Below are 19,929 nucleotides of genomic sequence, written 5' to 3'. Positions count from 1 at the left end.
CTGCATAACAATCTTGTTTTAGAAACATATTTTATCTCAGTATCATACAGTATAAAAATGGAATATTGTGTTGCAGTAACACAAAACAGTTTGGTAAAACACTCGACTGCTAAACTTTTTTTTTTTTTTTAAACATTTTGTTCATCATCTTTAAAGTGACAATGTTAGAGATGTGCTTCACAACCTAATACCTATTGTTTAAAAACCACATTTTCTTCTCTTTTGTTAAAAAAATTAAAATGTAAGACTAATTGTGTTAAAGTTACATCTAAAATTACATGAAATGCAATACTGACAACTCTGTTTAGTAACAACTCTGTTTGTTTACATAACAATGTTAGACTTTATTTTTGTTAAACCATTTGTTCATTATCTTTAAAGTAACGGAGTTTGCTCCACAACGTTTGCCTTTTTGTTCTGGAAACACATTTTCTCTTCTTTGTTAAAAGTAAAAAAAAAAATAACTTAAAGATACAAGTGTTAAAGATACAACTAGAATTATATAAAATTGTTGTTGACGTTACAAAACCTGTTTGCTAAAATAATGCTAAGTGAATATGTGGATTAGTTTGCAGCATATCCTTTACTTATCGTTTTAGAAAGATACTTTCTTTGATAAGTGTGAAAATGTAAGACACTTTTGTGTTAAAGACTAAACTAAAATTAAACGAAAGACATTATTGTGTTTAGTAACATAATCCTGCTTGTTAAACTAATGATAAACTTTATCTTTGTTAAACCATTTATTCATTCATCATCTTAAAGTGAATATGTAAGTTGGTTTGTGGCACATCTTGTGCATTTCTAAAACAATACATACTTTCTTATCTTTGTTAAAAGTAAAAAAATGTAAGACACTTTTGTGTTAAAGCTACAGCTAAAATGAAATGAAATGCAATGTTGCGTTTTAGTAACATAACCCTGTTTGTTAACCTAATGTTAAACTTTGTCTTTGTTAAACCATTTGTTCATCTTCTGTATATGACTATGAAAGTGACTATTGTTGTATCACATTTTGTTTTAGAAACACATTTTACCCCACTTTGTAAAAAATATAAACTTCCCTTATCCTGACCCATATCTAAAGTGTGCGAGTAAACCAGGTTCTAAGATAATTCTGACACCTTGGGTTGACACTTTAACGTTTGGGTAACAAAAAATGTCCTGATTTTGCCCCATCACATAAAGCGTGAACAGTTTCCCTTATCCTGTTTAAGCAACAACTTTTAAAACACTTCTCTGATTCCAATCCACACCTTTGAGCCTGGTGATCACTTCAGAGAGGATCAAGCTTTCTAAACCATATCAAAGCATTTTGGCTAAAACATTTCCTACGAGAATGCTGACACCCTGGGTTGACGCCTTTAATGTGTGGGGAACAAAAATGTCCTGTCCCCAGCACTGTCCCCAGCTAAAACGTGAACTGGGGCCCTTGTCCTGTTTAAGCAACAACTTTTAAAACAAAGTTTTTTTTAAAAGCACAAACTTCCTAAACCATATCAAAGCATGTGGCTAAAACATTTCCTACGAGAATGCTGACACCCCGGTTTACACTTCCAGAATATCATCAGGGTGGGTGTGTCTGACATGAAACCACACAATTTCCTGCAGTTACTCCATATATAAATTTTTAGGTAAGGCTCATATACTGTTAGCCACACAAACTGTAAGGAACACTCTGATCTACTTTTACACATCTTTTTCAGATACCTCCTGATCTTAAGGACAGGATAAACAACACATGAATTGGAACACACCACAGTCTTTAATATGGTAATACTACTTTTTAGATTTTACAACAACAACAACAACAACAACAATAATAATAATAATAATAATAATAATTCCCCCCCATCTTGGTGATTACAACATTTTAGTATTTAATCAATCACTATTTTTGAGTTTGAGTTGAGAGGGAAAAAAAGAAAAAACTAAAAGCAAAACCTGATTCAAAATCTCATTCTTTCATCAAGCGCTGTCTGGTTAAGAGAGCTGGTACAATAGGGAGTGGAGGTGTAGGCTACAGCATGGGAATATCATAACACCTGACCCAACATATGGCGTAAACATATCCTGAACAACAGCGGGAGGGAGGAAGAGAAAGCGGAGGTCAATTGTGTGAAACACCTGTTGGGTCATAAATCATATTTTGCCATTCGGTATGTAATATGGTATCTACAATGGGAACAGGCTGCGCCAGCCGCGGCCTTTTCTCTCTTTTTTTTCTCTCCCCACAGAGTTTGCTGTACGGTTGAGGTCGCCTGGGATGTGAATGGCCCACAACGACTTCAGTCACTGCTGACTCCAGGGGAGGAGACAGCGGGCGAGTTGCGACATGTGACACGAGTGTAAACCACCTTGGCGGTTTATATATGCTACTGTCGCTATGTTGTCCGTCTGGACAAACACATGCTTGCCCCGGATCAATGGCCGAAGCCTCCGCAGAGCCAGCAATACCGCCAGCAACTTGAGGCAGTTGATATGCCAACACAGTCGCGGCCCTGTCCAGGAGCCTGCGGCTGCATGCCCATTGCACACGGCACCCCAGCCTAACTTGGAGGCATCTGTCGTAACAACGACACACCTGGACACTTAATCTAAGGGGACCCCTGCCCACAGAAATGCAAGGTCTGTCCAAGGGCTGAACGTGCAGTGGCAGATCGGTGTGATGGCCTTGTGATGCGTGCCGTGGCGCCATGCCCATCTCGGGACTCGAGTCTGAAGCCAGTGCTGGAGCAGTCTCATACGCATCAACCCGAGCGGTGTGACCACCGCCGAGGATGCCATATCCCCCAGGAGCCTCTGAAACTGTTTCAGTGGGACAGCTGTTCTCTGCCTGAGTGACTTCAGGTAGTTCAGCACCAACTGTGCACGCTCGTTCGAGAGGCGTGCTATCATAGAGACCGAGTCTAACTCCATTGCGAGAAAAGAGATGCTCTGAACCGGGGAGAGCTTGCTCTTTTCCCAGCTGACCCGAAGCCCCAACCGGCTGAGGTGCCTGAGCACCAGGTCCCTATGCACACTCAACAGGTCTCGAGAGTGAGCTAGAATCAGCCAGTCGTCGAGATAATTGAGGATGCGAATGCTCACTTCCTTTAGCGGGGCAAGCGCTGCCTCTGCAACTTTCGTAAAGACTAGAGGCGACAGGGACAGACCGAAGGGGAGGACCTTGTACTGATATGCCTGGCCCCAAAAGCAAACTGCAGAAAGGGTCTGTGCTGAGGTAAAACCGAAATACGTGTCCTTCAGGTCTACCGCCACCAACCAATCTTGATGTCGAATGCATGACAGAATGCGCTTCTGAGTCAGCATCTTGAACGGGAGTCTGTGCAGGGCCCGGTTCAGTACTTGCAGGTCCAAGATTGGCCACAACCCACCGCCTTTCTTTGGCATAATGAAGTAGGGGCTGTAGAACCCCTTCTTCATCTCGGCTGAAGGGACAAGCTCTATCGCGTCATTCTGCAGAAGGATCGCGATCTCCGTATGCAGGACAGCGGCATTCTCGCCCCTCACTGAGGTGAAACGGACGCCGCTGAACCTGGGCAGGTGCCAGGTGAACTGAATCGAATAGCTTAGTCAGATCGTCCTGGCCAATCAGCGCGATGGGTTGGAGAGCACTAACCACGCCTCCAAACTCCGAGCGAGGTGCACCAAGGGACAATAGCATTTGATGTACCTGCAGGAGGGGCCTCGCGCGGGGAGGAGCAGGAACTGCCATGTTGAGGAGCCTCACTTCCCGAGCTCGTGGCTGTGCTGAGGGAAACATCAAAGCACTTACCATGCTCTGCATACCCACCATAGGACCGGTCAGTGATGGGGGAGGAGGCTGAGAGCCCCGAGCCTCGTCACGACCACCTGGCCATGGGTGTGTGTGTGTGTGTGCTCCATGGCAGGTGAGCAAAGGCGGGGAGCCTGCGTTCGTAGCACCCTGGCCGCAAGAGTATGGTGTACGACGGTCGTAAACACCGGGTGTATGACCCAGGGAAAGAGGAAACCGTTTTTTTTTGTTTTTTTTTTAGAATGTAGGTACCGCAGCCCCTTGGGCATGCGGCAAAATCAAAACAATAGGGAACAAAGGCGTCAGCTTCCGGCGGGGGGCTCTATGCTGGGGCTCAGCGGTTGGCTCGGGCTATGGCAGGGCCGCCTGAGTTGCAGCCGCAGCGAGACGCCCTCAGTGGCGAGCAGACGGGGTGAGGGACCTTTTACCGCACCGGGGCAGGATGTGTTGGATGGCCTCCGTCTGCTTCTTCACTGCTGAGAACTGCTAGGCGAAGTCCTCGTTCTTGTGTGAATGGAATGGCAGTGGAACTTGCTGCCCAACACCGCTCCGAAGAAAAAATCTGAATGAGTGGTTGCGAGCCAGCTCCTTTTATACCCGTATGTCTGGGGGAGTGGCATGCAACTTCCACTCGCCAATTCCCATTGGCCTTTTCTCAAAGATCAGAGGTGTTTGGGGCTCCCAAGAGCGACCCTTAGTGTCACTACATTGACACAACGTTGAGTGAGTGACATATAGGGAACTCTTGTCTAGGTTTACACACAGCCCTAGATTGCTGAAATGGCTGAGAATGACATCTCAATGTTGGGCAGCCAAGTCTCCGAGAGACTTCAAAGTCTCCTGTAAAAGCTGCACTCTCTCTGAGAAGGGGGAATCTCCTCTACTGCCCCTTTTTCTAAGAGAGAATGAATTTCCCGAATCAAAAATGGGGCTTCCCGAATGGAAACGTCAGTCAGAACAACCCCGCTGAACACCGGCAGAGTTCGCCTGAATTTAATTACATAACTTTGCCTTAAAGTTCAAAGTACCCAGTATGAAATGCCTTTCAGCTGCTGCCAAGCAGACAGATTAATGCATGGCTCTTGGCTGCAGCGTAACCTGTAACCACTAGATGGCGTGCTTGGCTTACTTTTGGCAACTGCCCTCAAACCAGTGGCACAGTGGAGAGAAGCCTTTGCTCCTCTAATGCTGTGGCTGGTTAAAGGGAATTTGATAACGTTTTGCCTTTATTGTATTTAGGCATAAATGATGAGTACTCTGAATGTATCTACAGCAGGGATGCAGACAGAATAAACCTTATGCCCTGGTATTTGAATGGGGAAAAGTGTATGAACATTGGGCAGAACCTTTCTTTTAGAAAACTTGTTCGCCACAACACCCCGGCATTCTTTAAGGGGGGACAACGTGTGATTCTTATGTTCACTGTATGTTTTATGTACACTTGTGCTCAATGAACATCGAATTATGTTATGCATGTCCCAAAACCCTTGGTCATGGAGACAGAGGCCAAATTAAATCAGGCAGTTATAAAAAGCAGTCACTCTTAATGTATTTACAGCAGAGGACACCAGATAAACCATCTTTCATAGCATTGAACGGGGAAGAATGTGCAAACATGGAGGGGAATTGAGAGCAAGCAGGCTTGCCACAATGGTCCCAGCATTCTTATGGGGGACAATGTGTGATGCTTATGTTCACTGTGTTTTGTATACACTTGTGCTTGATGAACATCAAATTCTGTTATGCATGTCTCAAGACCCTTGGTCATGGAGACAGAGGCTGAATTCGGGAAGCATTTTATTTTTATCTTTATAATGTTTGCTCCCCAGTGAACTGCAGGGGGAAACTGAACCATATGCTGCTTGTCGGACGTTCGAGGTGCGTACAATGAACTCATCCCGAAACTGACCGAAGGGCAAACAATAGAGAAATGGATACGTTTATAAGGTCCAGTTTCGTTCACTGAATAGGGGCTCATCCTTCATTACACAGCAAGCCCATCAGGCTCATGTGTAGACCTATTTTTATCGAACATTGAGTTATATTATGTGTGCCCTGATACCCTTGGTCATGGAGCCAGAGGCAAAACACAAGCTGAAAATATTCAACACTTGTTCACAAGTGTAAATTACGGGGGAGACTGAGCTAAATTGGTGTACTAAAAAAATGGGCTAGAACTAAACTGGTCCCAACATATAATGGGGGAACAACGTGTAGTACCCAGATAGTGCGAACATTTTTGCCTTGACCAACTCATTCCCCAGTGCGAGCCACGGGGGAAAAACAATGGAAATTCCAAACAGAGACGATATTAGCTCAAAGTCCTTCCTTAATGTGAAGTGCTTGGTTGGACTGCAAAGCCATATTGTGTAGATCCAACAGCTGACTGAAGAGCGACATCCATTCTGCCACCAAATAATCAAGCCAAGATAGCAGTGTGTGTCTCATCTCGTCAGAATGCCTGTGTGGTTTCACGAATGGATGAAAGAAAAAAATAAAATAAAATTTAAAAATTTTTTTAAAATACCTTGCATCTCTTGATAGCATCTCTAAAGAATAATGGCACTGATGAAGTGCTCGTGTGTTGGTTTGCCATCACTCCGTTGGGGAATATTGTTATTCAAGCCCCCTCGTTTTGCTGCTGGGCTCATGCATGATCCCTTCCTGCGTGAGCAGTTCGCTTTGAAAGGGGAGGGGAGAGAAAGAAAGGCTGAGGACACTCCTCCATTGCCTTTATTCATGTGCATTCTCCCAGAACGACACAGAAAATGACAATAGGGACAAAGTGGCCAATTTGTTTCCTTACAATGAATTCTCTCATACAGCATTTTTAATAGCGATGGCTCAAGATGCGCATGGTAACTCTTTCGCACGCTTGTTCATCAGAAAATGGCCACTGAGTTAGGCCTCAAAGCATGTCCGACGAGACTCATGCTTTTGCTCAAGGGGAGGGCGACAAACACGAGGAAGAATCTTCTCAGACACAAAGCCGAAATCCCAAACTTCCCCCGCACATGGAGCTCCAATCTGGAGGCTTGGAACTAGAACAAGTGGGGATAGCGCTGCTGTCCCTGTCGGACCCTTGTAATGTTTGGAAAAAAAACACATTAAAATTGCTCTGAAATTACGCTGTATAAAACGATGCAAGTCACTTCTTAAATTCCATCCTGTGTTGCCACTCAAAAGGGAGAATAACAATGATCCTCACTTTGATGTGAATCATTGGTACAACATGGGCCAGATGAGGTTGTGCACTGAAGAACAGAAAATCAGACTCGATGGTGTGAAGCGAGCGCCTTTATGGAGCCCATGACATAGCTCCTTAGGGGCGTCACTTAAGTGCCATCAGCCAATAAATTGGCATGCTTGTATAAGAGCTTCAGACCACGTGACGCTCAGGGCGTGTCCCAATGCAATTATGCAGTTCGAGTTCCTACGAAAGGGAACATCAGAAATAAATTGCATCTAATCCAGCACATTTGCTCGTTGCGCATGCAATTTTGCCAAACCTACTTGCGCCTAGATCCAGCGCATGCTTGCACGAAAATACCAAAACTTCATGGCCATGCCCACTGACTTTGCGCTTATGACTAATGGCATAGCGCTGCGCTTCACGCTAGCGCTCTTAAAATAGGGACCATTGTTGTTGAAGCCCCTCTAGTGTTAATTTCACCAGGAAAATGCAGTGATACAATGAGCCACGGACAAATAATTTTGCAAACACGAATAGTAATGTGATTCTATGAGACTAGGTTGTTGAAAGCACAACGTCTTACATCTTTCTTGAACTACAGGATTCATAAGCATTTTCAAAAGCAAGTGCATCCAATAGAAATTCTATTATGCCGTCTACCTCTCTTTATAATAAGCCTGCCAAACAGTACAGCATTTAGCCGAATCTGCCTAAACAGAATTTAATTACAATTAGTGATCGTAAATTAACATGTACAGGTAGGATGTTTAGTAACTACAGTAGTAGAATAGTGGGCAGCTGCCCAAAACTAATTCCGTCTAGTAAAATGACTGCAGCCTGGTGCAGTAATTTCAGCACTATTCTCTATTCTCACCAGACATGATGCAATGTTCCCTTTCTAAAAGTGAAACTGAATCCCAAAGAAGCTAAGGAGATTTTAGGATTAACATACAATTTAGAGCTATAAACCTTTAGCATTTCAAAATGGTTTATTAACTTAAGGCCAAGCAGGTGTCACTGCATGCAGAGTAATAAATCATATTGTAATGACAAAATTAACACAATGTGAAGAAAGCTAGGATCAGGGGACCAGGACTGAGTTTGGGCTTTGAGAAGGCAAGAGCTCTATGGGCACACCCTGCCTTGTTCTTATTCAAAAGAATAATAAAAGAGAGCAGTGCTCTAGAAAGCTTTTGTCTTTGTAAACTTTTGAAATGTACAGTAGAACCTAGCCATGGTCAGAGAGCTGGGTACGAGTAATACTTGGGTGGCGGTCTGAATACATTATACAAAAAGCTATTCTCCCACCCTAAGATGTGATTTTACCCACAGTGGTAAGATATTTCATGTTCAGCTGAACAGTGGAAATGCAGATGTGCCAGCCACTTCATTTACGATTCCAATTACAGGGAATTCTGCTTTGTGCTTTTGCATGCTGTCTCAGTTTTTCCTCTATTCCAAATTTTGACAGCCAATTTCAGTAGGCTTCATATTCTTTCCAGCTTTACTTCATATTCAGCAGTCTAGACTTTAAACATGCTAAGCAGGCAACATTTGCAATGTCGCAAATTAAGTTGTAAGTGTGAAGCATGCTTTGTCTGATTGTACTGTCATGAATAAATCATCATAAACTATATTCAGAGTCATCAAAAGAAATTAATCAGCTTCATCAAAAGCCTTTCAGGCAGTCATTCCAGAACTTCAATATCAGTAATATACTTATTTTAGAATTTAATCCACTTAAACATGGAGTAATTGGAATGAATAATTAAAATGATTAATACATAATTAAAAAAGGCCTTTAGAAAATAATTTCCAGACAGAATCATAAGTGAAATGTGGAACAAGCTGCCCAAGTATTCCTTTTATTACCACACTGGATTCTATATATGGAAAATAAGAAAAAGAAAAGACTATTCTGCATTTGTCAGGATTATATAGTAAGGATTATTGTTTGGTTTGCTATTGAGTCAAGATTTCCAAATGTGTCCAGAATGTCTGTACTAAAGATTAAAAGCAGATCATAGTGTCAGATGTGTTTCATAGATCAGGAAACAGCTTTGTCTCAGATGTTATTCCAAAAAGTTGCTCTTTATTGAATTGTTTTGCTTTTTAGGAGAAATGACTGAGAAGTAAAATAGATCTCGTTTGTATTTTATTTTATTTATTTTGTGTTATTATTTCCTATGAGAAGATGAAAGTGACAAGATGCATATAGAGTGAACATTTTATTGAACAGCTGTAGAGAAATCCTGTCCTTTATCACAATGCCAACTCTACAAATACAGCGTTCACCTTCTGTAGTAATAAAGAGTGGTTCACTATTAAAGTCTGATTATATTATATTAAATAAGCTGCTAACACAAGCACCTTTGAGCTGACCTGAGATAATATTTATGGCAAGACTTCACCTCACACAGATACTGAGAAGTTAGATGGATTTTTTTTTTTTTTCTCATCTCGGCTCTCTCTGTAGGTTCTTGGCATCATTTGACTTACTCTTGTGCCATCTTAATTACGGATGACTGTTGGGCAACAGCCAATACATAATTTACACCTAAAACCACAGACTGTTTGCAAGCATGATCATTAATGTGGCTATACACAGACCGCTTGAGCACCTGGTCCAGCTTTAGGCAGAGAAAATATGTATTCATTCCAGATAAATTTGGCAACAAAAGAAGTATAAAAGATAAGCATCTTTCGCTTGTTATGGCATATAGAGGATGGCTCATTTTCATTTTCCCTGTGGATTATTTTATGTTTTTGGCACCTTTCTGAGTAAACTCTAGAGACTGTTGTGTGTGAAAATCCCAGAAGATCGGCAGTTACAGAAATACTCAAACCAGCCCATCTGGCACCAACAATCATCCATGCGATTATCTAATCAGCTAATCGTGTGGCAGCAGTGCATTGCATAAAATCATGCAGACACGGGCCAGGAGCTTCAATTAATGTTCACATCAACCATCAGAATGGAGGGGGAAAAAATGTGATCTCAGTGATTTGGACCGTGGCATGATTGTTGGTGCCAGATGGGCTGGTTTGAGTATTTCTGTAACTGCTGATCTCCTGGGATTGTCACACACAAAAGTCTCTAGAATTTACTCCGAATGGTGTCAAAAACAAAAAAACATCCAGTGAGTGGCAGTTCTGTGGACTGATATGCTTTGTTGATGAGAGAGGTCAACTGGTTCGGACTAACAAAGTCTACGGTAACTCAGATAACCGCTCTGTACAATTGTGGTGAGAAGAATAGCATCTCAGAATGCTATTCTGAGATGCGGGTTGGCGCTATTTTGGCAGCACGAGGGGGACCTACACAATATTAGGCAGGTGGTTTTAATATTGTGGCTGAATGGTGTAAATACAGTATATATTTTTTTAAAGTGTAAAGAGATTCTCTCTAAATGCGCACGGAGCTGCGGGAGCACAACTGATGGCACTGGCAAGACGGACAGTCTGACTAAGCTGATCCACCAATCAGAATGTTCATTTCAGATGTGATTGGATATTTGCTAACCAATAATATTTTCCGTTTCAGTAAGGGGCGGGACATTTCCAGCGTCTGATGCACAAGCATCTCTAGAGTAACTATAATTTTCACTGTAAATTTATTTCCCTGCTAAACGTGTGTGTGTGTGTGTGTGTGTATATACACACACACACACACACACACACACACACACACACACACACACACTAGCTATATATGGTAATTCAAGATAATATTAATGTGGACATTACTACGCCCATATTAGCTACAATGCTTAACAGTTTATTGCGTATTCTGAATTAGTTTATTAATTAGAATAATGATAAAGTATTAACAATTTTCCTAGTAGCCTAATAAAAGACACATTAATGACACCTATTAATTTAATACATATTGAACATCAAGTTACCATACCATGGTTCTTAGCAGTGTACTCTACACTATGCCATTTTGTGTGTTTATGTGGGTCTATAATTAAAACAGTCTTTTATTTTATTATTTTTTTAATGGAAAGAAAAAAATTTACACATTTTAAATATGTACTGTATATAAATATTAATTAATTTTAGAGATTGCATGGGGGGAGGGGGGCTTTCATAAATTCACAGTATGCCCACCTCTTCAGACACTACTACACCACTTGTGTGCACTATACCAATATATACTCATTCTCATTCATTCATACTTTCTCAGTATTTCAAGGGCACATCTATACCCTTGGGGAAGGAGAGTTTGTTGAGTGACAAAGACATCTCAGACCCAAATAAAGAATCCAACACATACTCCTTAGCAATGTCCATTATCTATCATACCATCTTTTATGTGCAGGGAACAAAAACACAACAAAGAAGTACTTCTAAAGAACCTCTTTTTTTCTTTCATTTATTTAATCTGGCTAACACCCATTTAAAATTATTATTATTTTATTTATTTATTTATTTATTTTTTTACATAAACATAATCAGCCTTTTCTGTACGAGAACACAACTGATAAACTGTCTCCAATTCTCAATGCCCACACCTTATTGATAGAGTTATGTAACAGACAACTCAAAGTGGAATGCTGTATATACAGTAGTCAGTATTTATTACTTTTGGATGGAATAACCCATGAAATAACTTTACTGGTGCAGGTTTCTTTCCTGTTGTTGGGGCAGGACAGGATATATATATATATATATATATATATATATATATATATATATATATATATATATATATATATATATATATATATATATATATATATATATATATATATAAATATATATAATATATATATATATATATATATATATATATATATAAATTTTAAAAGTGTAGTGTTACTTCCCTTGCAATAAAGTACTGGGGCAGTACAATAGTTCAGTGATGGCATCAGATGGTAATACCATGGTACTTTGATATTCCAAAAGTATTTGATTATGAATGTCATTGCATTAGATAAAAAAATAAATAAATAAATAAAAATAAAAAAAACATCTACCTAAGTGACATCTGCAAACAAACAACCTGTTCTCAGACTTAACTTTGCTATTCTTAGCCACCTTGCAATGCCTTTTGACCAACTGGTTTCAAGGTCATTATTAGTGGATATATAAAATCACTTCCTCTCTAATTCACACAGGTGACCTATAGCAGAGTAACCACAGGTGAAGTTCATTACATTAGCGTTGGTCATGTTCCACTAACGTTAACCAGATAACCAGAAAGTTTCCAAATCCTCTTGTCTCTTGTTTTGAACAGTACTAAATGATTGCCAAATTCCATCAAAGAATACCAGAACACCATAATCGAACCATGGCCCAAGGAGAAGTGGGGGATTGTACATACCCTTCATCCGTAAACTCTCCGTGATCCCGTCCTGCTGAAACAAGAATAGAAAGAGAAACTATTCTTACAAAATGTTATACTCAGAAATGTTTCACAGACAGCAAGTTAACAGCTCTGACCACAGAAATCCACACACTGGATATTTGATATGTCTCTATTACACCTACTTTCTGTTTCCTCTCAAGAGCAAGGGAATGCCAAAATGCTCTTTGCAAGCTTATATGTAGTGTATATTGGTTTGTAAAAACAAACAAACAAACAAAATATATGAAAGTTCTCCTGTGCAGAACTGACCCACCTGAGATTGTATGTTGTTTTGTAGCTGGATTGTTAATCTTATTATTAATGCGATTTTATGTTATTTAAACAAGTCTTGCTTCTCTTGCTATTATCTGAAATATTCTTTGAAAATGTTGGTGTCTCATTCATTTGTCAGTAGGAGTTGAATGATACATTCGTTCAAATTGGTCAGGTTTTGAAAATTAGATGTTATAATGTTATATGAGATGCAATATGTTCTAACAGCTTTTTCATGCAACAAAAGTGGATGAGTGTTTTGTTCCTAGCTCCAAACAGGGCAGAACAAGTCACCATACAATTATAAAAAAGTAGCCTCTGTGCACTATACTAAGTCTTCTGAAGCCATACAATAGCCATTCAAATTTAAGCCATTATTCACTGACTTTGAATTTTGCAAATTAATTATATGGGCTACTTTCATGATACTTTATGGAGCTTGGCAATAATCACCATCCACTACTGTTGATGAACAAAAGAGCAGCTCAGACATTTTACCTCAATTTGTGTTTCATGAAAGAAAGAAAACAATATAGGGTTGGAATGATATCGGGTGAGAAAATGACAAATTTTCAGTTTTGGGTGAACTAGTCCTTTTAATTTCTCCATAAAACTATGTCTGAGGACCAATTGATCTAACAATGAATTCGGAAATATTATGTTGACTGTTTCACGAGTTAGACTAGATCTGTGCTTTCCTAAATTCAAACCCTGCCCCAATTAGTTGAAATGGGAAGTGTTTTTGAATGTATGGAATATGTACGTTTACGGGTGAAATGCCCACAGAGGGGCGCCAAAAAGCGAGTTGTAAAGAAAGTTGTTTTTTGTTGTGAAGGATGTCATACAGTGAAGAGGAATGCAAATATGTGTAACTGTACCCTCTAACCCAAACCCCAACCCTAAACCAAATTGTCAGTGGAGTAAACGTAATCTAAGAGGAAAAATTGCACCCGTCACCCATTACACAAATATTTCCTATTTTCAACACTGAACAAGAATCCATGTGTTCCATGCTGCTGAAACAACTCACTTCCAGTCACACCTGTCACGACCTTGTTCTGACAGCCCTCTCCTTCTTGTTATCTGTCAGTGTGTCTGTCTCTGTTTGTTTTTGTTTTCCATGCACTCTTCTGACCTAGCCCACTTGTTTCCCCTGGCCACACCTCCTCATTTAGTCCTAGTCTTGCTGATTGTCTGCAGCTGTCCCTCATGTGTCTCCCTCCATATATTGTGCCTTTTTTCCATTTTGTATTTGTCTAATTGTTTTGTTAGTTTGCATGCTGGTTAGTCTGTTCTAATGTTTTGTTCGAGCCAGTCCTTGTCGCCCTTTTCAGTTTGTTTTATTCTAGGTTGTTGTTTTTCTCCCCTGTGAGTTTTTTTTTTCAAAATTTGTATTTATTTATTTATTTTTAAGTATCTTCTCATTCCTGCATTTGGGTCCTCATTCCTGCTAATTCTGGGACAACACCACAGGAGAAGGTAAACACCGTTGAACTGCTACAAAAAATGTCTGATGGAAGAGTGCACTTGTAAATTGGCATAATGGGGCAGTCGTCAGGGTGCGTGAACATTTGAAAGCAACATGCCAATTTCCCACGTGATCATGTTGCTGAGGAAATTATGGCAACTACTCTCAGCCTTCATTTATTGATGGTTATCAAAATACTGTAATTATGTCAGTAATTTAGTCTTGGTACTAAATGGATCAGTGAAATCGTTATATCTAGACGGATTATTCCCTTAAGACGGATAATTGGCAAGGATTTTATTTTACTTTGGAGCCATTTGCCCCTTCTGCCCAAAACAAGAACATGCTGGCTGCAAGCCCCTCCCATTTTTATTTTTTATTTTTTTTTTGTTTTTTTTTGTTTTTTTGTGTACAAATTCCAAAGACCGTTTCACCAGAACACCTTCTTAATAAAATACCACTATGTAGTGGCTCTTGCTCTAATTTACCTACTTACCCTGCATTAATCGTGGTTTGTGGTGTGGGTATATTGGTTAAGTGTCTGCTATAGAGTTTTACTTCCAGTATTCTTTAGATTTAGCTCTTTTTTTTTTTTATTTTCTCCATATGACCTTGCTGTATGTACTAAAACATACCATTTTTATTTCTATCTTGCTTCAAAAGGATTGAGGAAGGATTATAACTGCTCTGAACTGTTTTTAATTTCATGTCATCAAAAGACACATTCCAGAAATGCTTGACAGCACATTTAGCTCATAGTAACAACTATTCATTACACTGTGCTGCCCTGAAGATTTTTTGTTCTCCGTGAAACGATTAACTTCATGGAACCAATTGTACACGAGTTATGCAATTGGACTACAAAAATTAAATCATGGCTATGATAAGCACCTACACAGTCCTGCCCCTACACTTTATCTTACATTCAAACATCGAGTTTTTAATTAGGCTAAATGTGGGGTGGAGCCATATTTGTTCTATAATCCAACTGGCCGATACAGGGAGGATGGGACTATGGTGAATTAAATCTTTTGCTTTTAATCCGGGACAGGAGATTAGCTTTTGCAGAACGGGACAACGCTTCATACTATAAACTGAATTACTCACAATGATTGAGACAGGTTGAGTTGAGCGAAAGCTAATGGGGTCACTGCTTATCTCTGTGCCCATGCCAGAAAAACAGGCTCAACCCTGTAGCCCTTGCCCAACACCCACCCATTTGAAACACAGACTCACTATGTCAATAATTTTACCTCTGCCAGAATTTTCTGTGGATTTTCATTGCTGGTATATGCATGACCTCACTCAGGAGTAGAGATATGACATGATTGAGACAAATACATAAGCATAACCACTGTATATAAGTCTATGAAGTATAATTGCTCCTATTCTGTCCCAACAAATACATTATCTGAAGTTGTAGTTTGCTTTTGCATATCACTTAATGAATTTTCACACACTGTGTTCTGATAAGGAACTTACAGGGTTGGGGAGTAACAGAATACATGTAACAGGATTATGTATTTAAAATACAAAATATAAGTAACTGTATTCCACTACAGTTACAAATTAAATCGTAGGTAATTAGAATAGTTACATTCAAAAAGTATTTTGATTACTGAAGAGATTACTTTGCATTTTATTGTCATTTGTTAAATTTAATATTTAGTCCTTTCAGATGGAAAACATTTATACATATTAATGATGCGATCCAAAGTGCATTTGAACAGCGCTGAAACACTTACTTATGATGTGTTACATTCATACGAGCAGACAGAGAAGTAAGTTTGAATTAAGTTTGGAGCACAAGAAATAGAAATAAACCTTGTGTAAATTATCAGCTTTACGCTAAGCTAAAATGCTATTTCTAATCATTTTACATGCATGTTACCAGGCACGAACATATTTTATCATCTAGAAAATTCACGTTGGATCATAACTTCTATTTTTCTAGTAAGACATTTGATATTAGGATGAAAACTGTATTCTTGATGATAATTTTTGTATTGTTTTCCTGTAAAAATATCTAAAAATCCTTAAAACAAGATCAGTTTGATTGATCTTGTTTTAGAAACAACACTGCATAAGATATTTATGTTTTTCAGAGAATGTATTTTTAACATGTGTATTTTGTCTTACTGTACTGGCAGAGTTTTTATAGTCAAAACAAGTGAAAAAATCTATCAGTGCTGAAGAAGTAATCTGAAGTATTTAGAATACATTACTGACCTTGAGTAATCTAACGGAATACGTTACAAATTGCATTTTACAGCATGTATTCTGTAATCTGTAGTGGAATACATTTCAAAAGTTACCCTCCCAAGTCTGTGTACCAATGAGACTGTACTTCAGCCTGACAGCAAGACTCGCTTAAGCAGTTCCTCTTCTGTCAATCACTGCCCAGCCTCAGTCAGGGTTTAAATGATCTGTTACATAATGTAGACCCTGTTCAAATCAAATCACTTTTGTCACACAACCATATACACAAGTGCAATAGTGTGTGAAATTCTTGGGTGCAGTTCCGAGCAACATAGCAGTCGTGACAGTGATGAGACATATACCAATCTACAATAAACATCAAATTTACACAACACAATTTAAAATCTAATATACACATAATTACACACAACACAATATACAAATAATAACATACAGTGTACATTATACAATACACACAATATAGAACACACATTATACAATAAAAAAAGTATATATATATATATATATATATATATGTGTGTATATATAAAATGTACAGTAGGTTGTATTGTACTGTATTGACATTCAGGCTGTCGGTTGATAGTCAGTTGCCAGTGTGTTGTTAAGAGAATATAATTTATGACAGTCCAGTGTGAGATAATAAGATTAATAAAGTGCAGTGCTGATGTATACTGATCGTGAGAGATCAAGAGTTCAAAAGTCTGATTGCTTGGGGGAAGAAGCTATCATGAAGTTGGCTGGTGCGGGTCCTGATGCTACGATATCGCCTGCCAGATGGTAGCAGTGAGAGCAGCCCATGGCTCGGGTGGCTGGAGTCTCTGATGATCCTCTGAGATTTTTTCACACACCGCCTGGTGTATATGTCCTGGAGGGAGGGAAGCTCATCTCCGATGATGTGTCTGGCAGTTTGCACCACCCTTTGCAGTGCTCTGCGGTTGGCTATTGCCATACCAGGCGGAGATGCAGCCAGTCAGGATGCTCTCTACAGTGCTGGTGTAGAACCGTGTGAGGATGTGGCGGTTCATTCCAAACTTCCTCAGCCATCTCAGGAAGAAGAGGTGCTGATGAGCCTTCTTCACAACGGCCTCAGTGTGGACGGACCATGTGAGTTCCTCAGTGATGTTGACACCCTGGAACTTGAAGCTGCTGACTCTCTCCACTGGTGCTCCATTGATGGTGATGGGGCTGTGTTCTCTTTCTCTTCTGCTGAAGTCCACCACAAGCTCCTTTGTCTTACTGATGTTGAGGGAGAGGTTCTGCTCCTTACACCAGCGTGTCAGAGTGTGCACCTCCTCTCTATAGGCTGTTTCAACATTGTCAGTGATCAGACCTACCACCGTCGTATCATCAGCAAACTTAATGATGGCATTGGAGCTATGTGTTGCCACACAGTCATGTGTGTACAGGGAATACAGGAGCAGGCTAGAACACAGCCCTGCGGGGCTCCAGTGTTGAGGGTCAGTGATGAGGAGATGTTACTGCCCATTCTAACCACCTGGCATCTGCTTGAGAGGAAGTCCAGGATCCATCTGCACAGCGAGCTGTTTGAGCCCGGAGTTTCTCATCAAGCTTGGAGGGCACTATGGTGTTGAATGCTGAACTGCAGTCTACAAACAGCATTCTCACATAAGTATTCCTTTTTCCAGGTGGGAGAGAGCAGTGTGTATTTTATATGCAATGGCATCATCAGTGGAGCGGTTGTTGCGGTAAGCAAACTGCAATGGGTCCAGTGATGGAGGCAGCACAGAGCAGATGTAATCTCTGATTGGTCTCTCAAAGCATTTGCTGATGATGGGGGTAAGAGCAACAGGGTGCCAGTCATATTAAGCAAGTGATTTTGGATTGCTTTGGAACAGGCACAATGGTGGACATTTTAAAGCATGTGGGGACTACAGACAAAGACAGGGAAAGGTTGAAAATGTCTGTAAAAACACCAGCCAGTTGGTTCACGCACACTCTGATGACGCGGCCCGGAATTCCGTCTGGACCCACGGCTTTAAAGATATTCACCCATTGGAAGGATCGGGTTACATCCGCTACAGAGACGGAGAGTGAACTAATCTCTGTAGGTTTGGCTGTGACAGCTCCCTCGATCTGTGCATAAAAAGTATTTAGCTTATCCAGGAGAGAGGCAGCGGTGTTCATGGCAGAGTTTTTATTCTCTTTAAAGTCCATGATGATATTAATTCCCTGCCACATGCTTCTAGAGTTGGTGGTGTCCTTCAATCTTGTTCCTGTACTGGCGTTTTGCTGCTCTGATAGTTTTTCGGAGGGCATAACTGGCTTGTTTGTGCTCCTCTGCATTCCCAGAATTAAAAACGGAGGTCCGTGCACAAAGTGCCACACGAACATCGCTATTAATCCAAGGCTTCTGGTTCGGGTAGATCCGTATCGTTTTGGACGGAACAACATCCTCTACGCACTTTCTGATGAAACACGTTATGCTATCAGCGTACACCTTGATGTCGTCATCATAGGCGGACCGGAACATCTCCCAGTCTGCGTGATCAAAATAGTCTTGTAGCATAGAGTCTGATTGGTCTGACCAACACTGGATCTTTCTGTGGGTGGGTGCTTCCTGTTTCAGTTTCTGCCTGTAAGCGGGCAGAAGCAGAATGGAAGAGTGGTCCGATTTGCCAAATGGTGGGCGGGGGAGGGATTTGTAGCCATCCCGGAAGGGAGAGTAGCAATGGTCCAAATCCCGGTCCCCTCATGTATTAAAACTTATGTGTTGTTGGTATTTTAGTGCAATTGATTTAAAATTGGCTTAGTTAAAGTCCCCGGTCACAATGAACGCGGCCTCAGGGTGCGCGGTTTCCTGCTTGCTTATCCCGTACAGTTCCATGAGTGCCCAGTCTGTGTTGGCTTGTGGGGGGATGTACTCAGCTGTGATAATGACTGCTGTGAATTCCCTCGGTAGCCAGAATGGTCAACACAAAAGCATGAGCAATTCCAGATCAGGAGAGCAGAAAGACTTGATAGAATGTAAGTTCCTCTGATCACACCAGGATTTGTTGACCATAAAACATACACCACCACCTTTGTCTGGAATCTCCGCAGACATCCAAGTTTCTGTAAGGCAGATAATGCAGCAGTCCCTCGTCTTTCGTTGGAAAGAGATCCACGCTCTCAGCTCGCAGAGCTTGTTGTCCAGAGACTGAACATTTGCCAGTAGAATACTAGGTAGCGGGGGTCGATTTGCACGACGTCTTACTCTGATGAGAACGCCGGCTCTGTTTCCCCTTTTCCTTCTGCGTTTACGCGGCCGGGCGGCCCAGACAAAGGGCTCCGCTGGTGTGTTTGAAAACAGCGGGTCGGCATTGAGGAATTTGAAGTCCATTTTACGGTGTGTAATTCCAGAACCAGTGTCCAAAAGTGTTTGTCTGTCATAGACAATAAGGCAGACAACATCCAAGACAAAAAACATAAGAATTGTAAACAAAACAAACAAAAAACTACAATGTTGTTTGAGCTCGCAATGCAGCAGCCATACTTGGCGCCATCTTGAGTCCATGGTCTGTTGCAGCCAGACCTTCACTCATGACTACGATGAAAAGAGAGAATGGGAGGAAAGCACTGAAACTTGTTAGAGTTGCATTTTGATTCAGATTTATTTATTTTTGAGTGAGAGGGAAAAAAAAAAC

At 40.6% G+C, this 19,929-nt stretch overlaps 1 protein-coding gene across 4 annotated transcripts in view; it reads right to left on the bottom strand.

Annotated features, from left to right (window-relative positions):
- Positions 1-19,929, bottom strand: part of LOC127418326 (follistatin-related protein 5-like) — a 314,771-nt gene that overhangs the window by 241,964 nt on the left and 52,878 nt on the right. For 2 of the 4 annotated variants that reach the window (XM_051658892.1, XM_051658895.1), the window contains exon 3: positions 12,301-12,334. In XM_051658892.1, coding sequence (XP_051514852.1) covers positions 12,301-12,334 — 34 coding nt within the window. The remainder of the gene's footprint in view (positions 1-12,300; positions 12,335-19,929) is intronic. The other 2 variants (XM_051658893.1, XM_051658894.1) reach the window with 1 other exon arrangement.

Source organism: Myxocyprinus asiaticus, chromosome 27 (assembly GCF_019703515.2).
Source record: "Myxocyprinus asiaticus isolate MX2 ecotype Aquarium Trade chromosome 27, UBuf_Myxa_2, whole genome shotgun sequence".
In the NCBI taxonomy this organism is placed as follows: Eukaryota; Metazoa; Chordata; class Actinopteri; order Cypriniformes; family Catostomidae; genus Myxocyprinus; species Myxocyprinus asiaticus.
The sequence above is the reverse complement of the archived record's forward strand: the minus strand, read 5'-3'. Positions and strand labels throughout refer to the sequence as shown.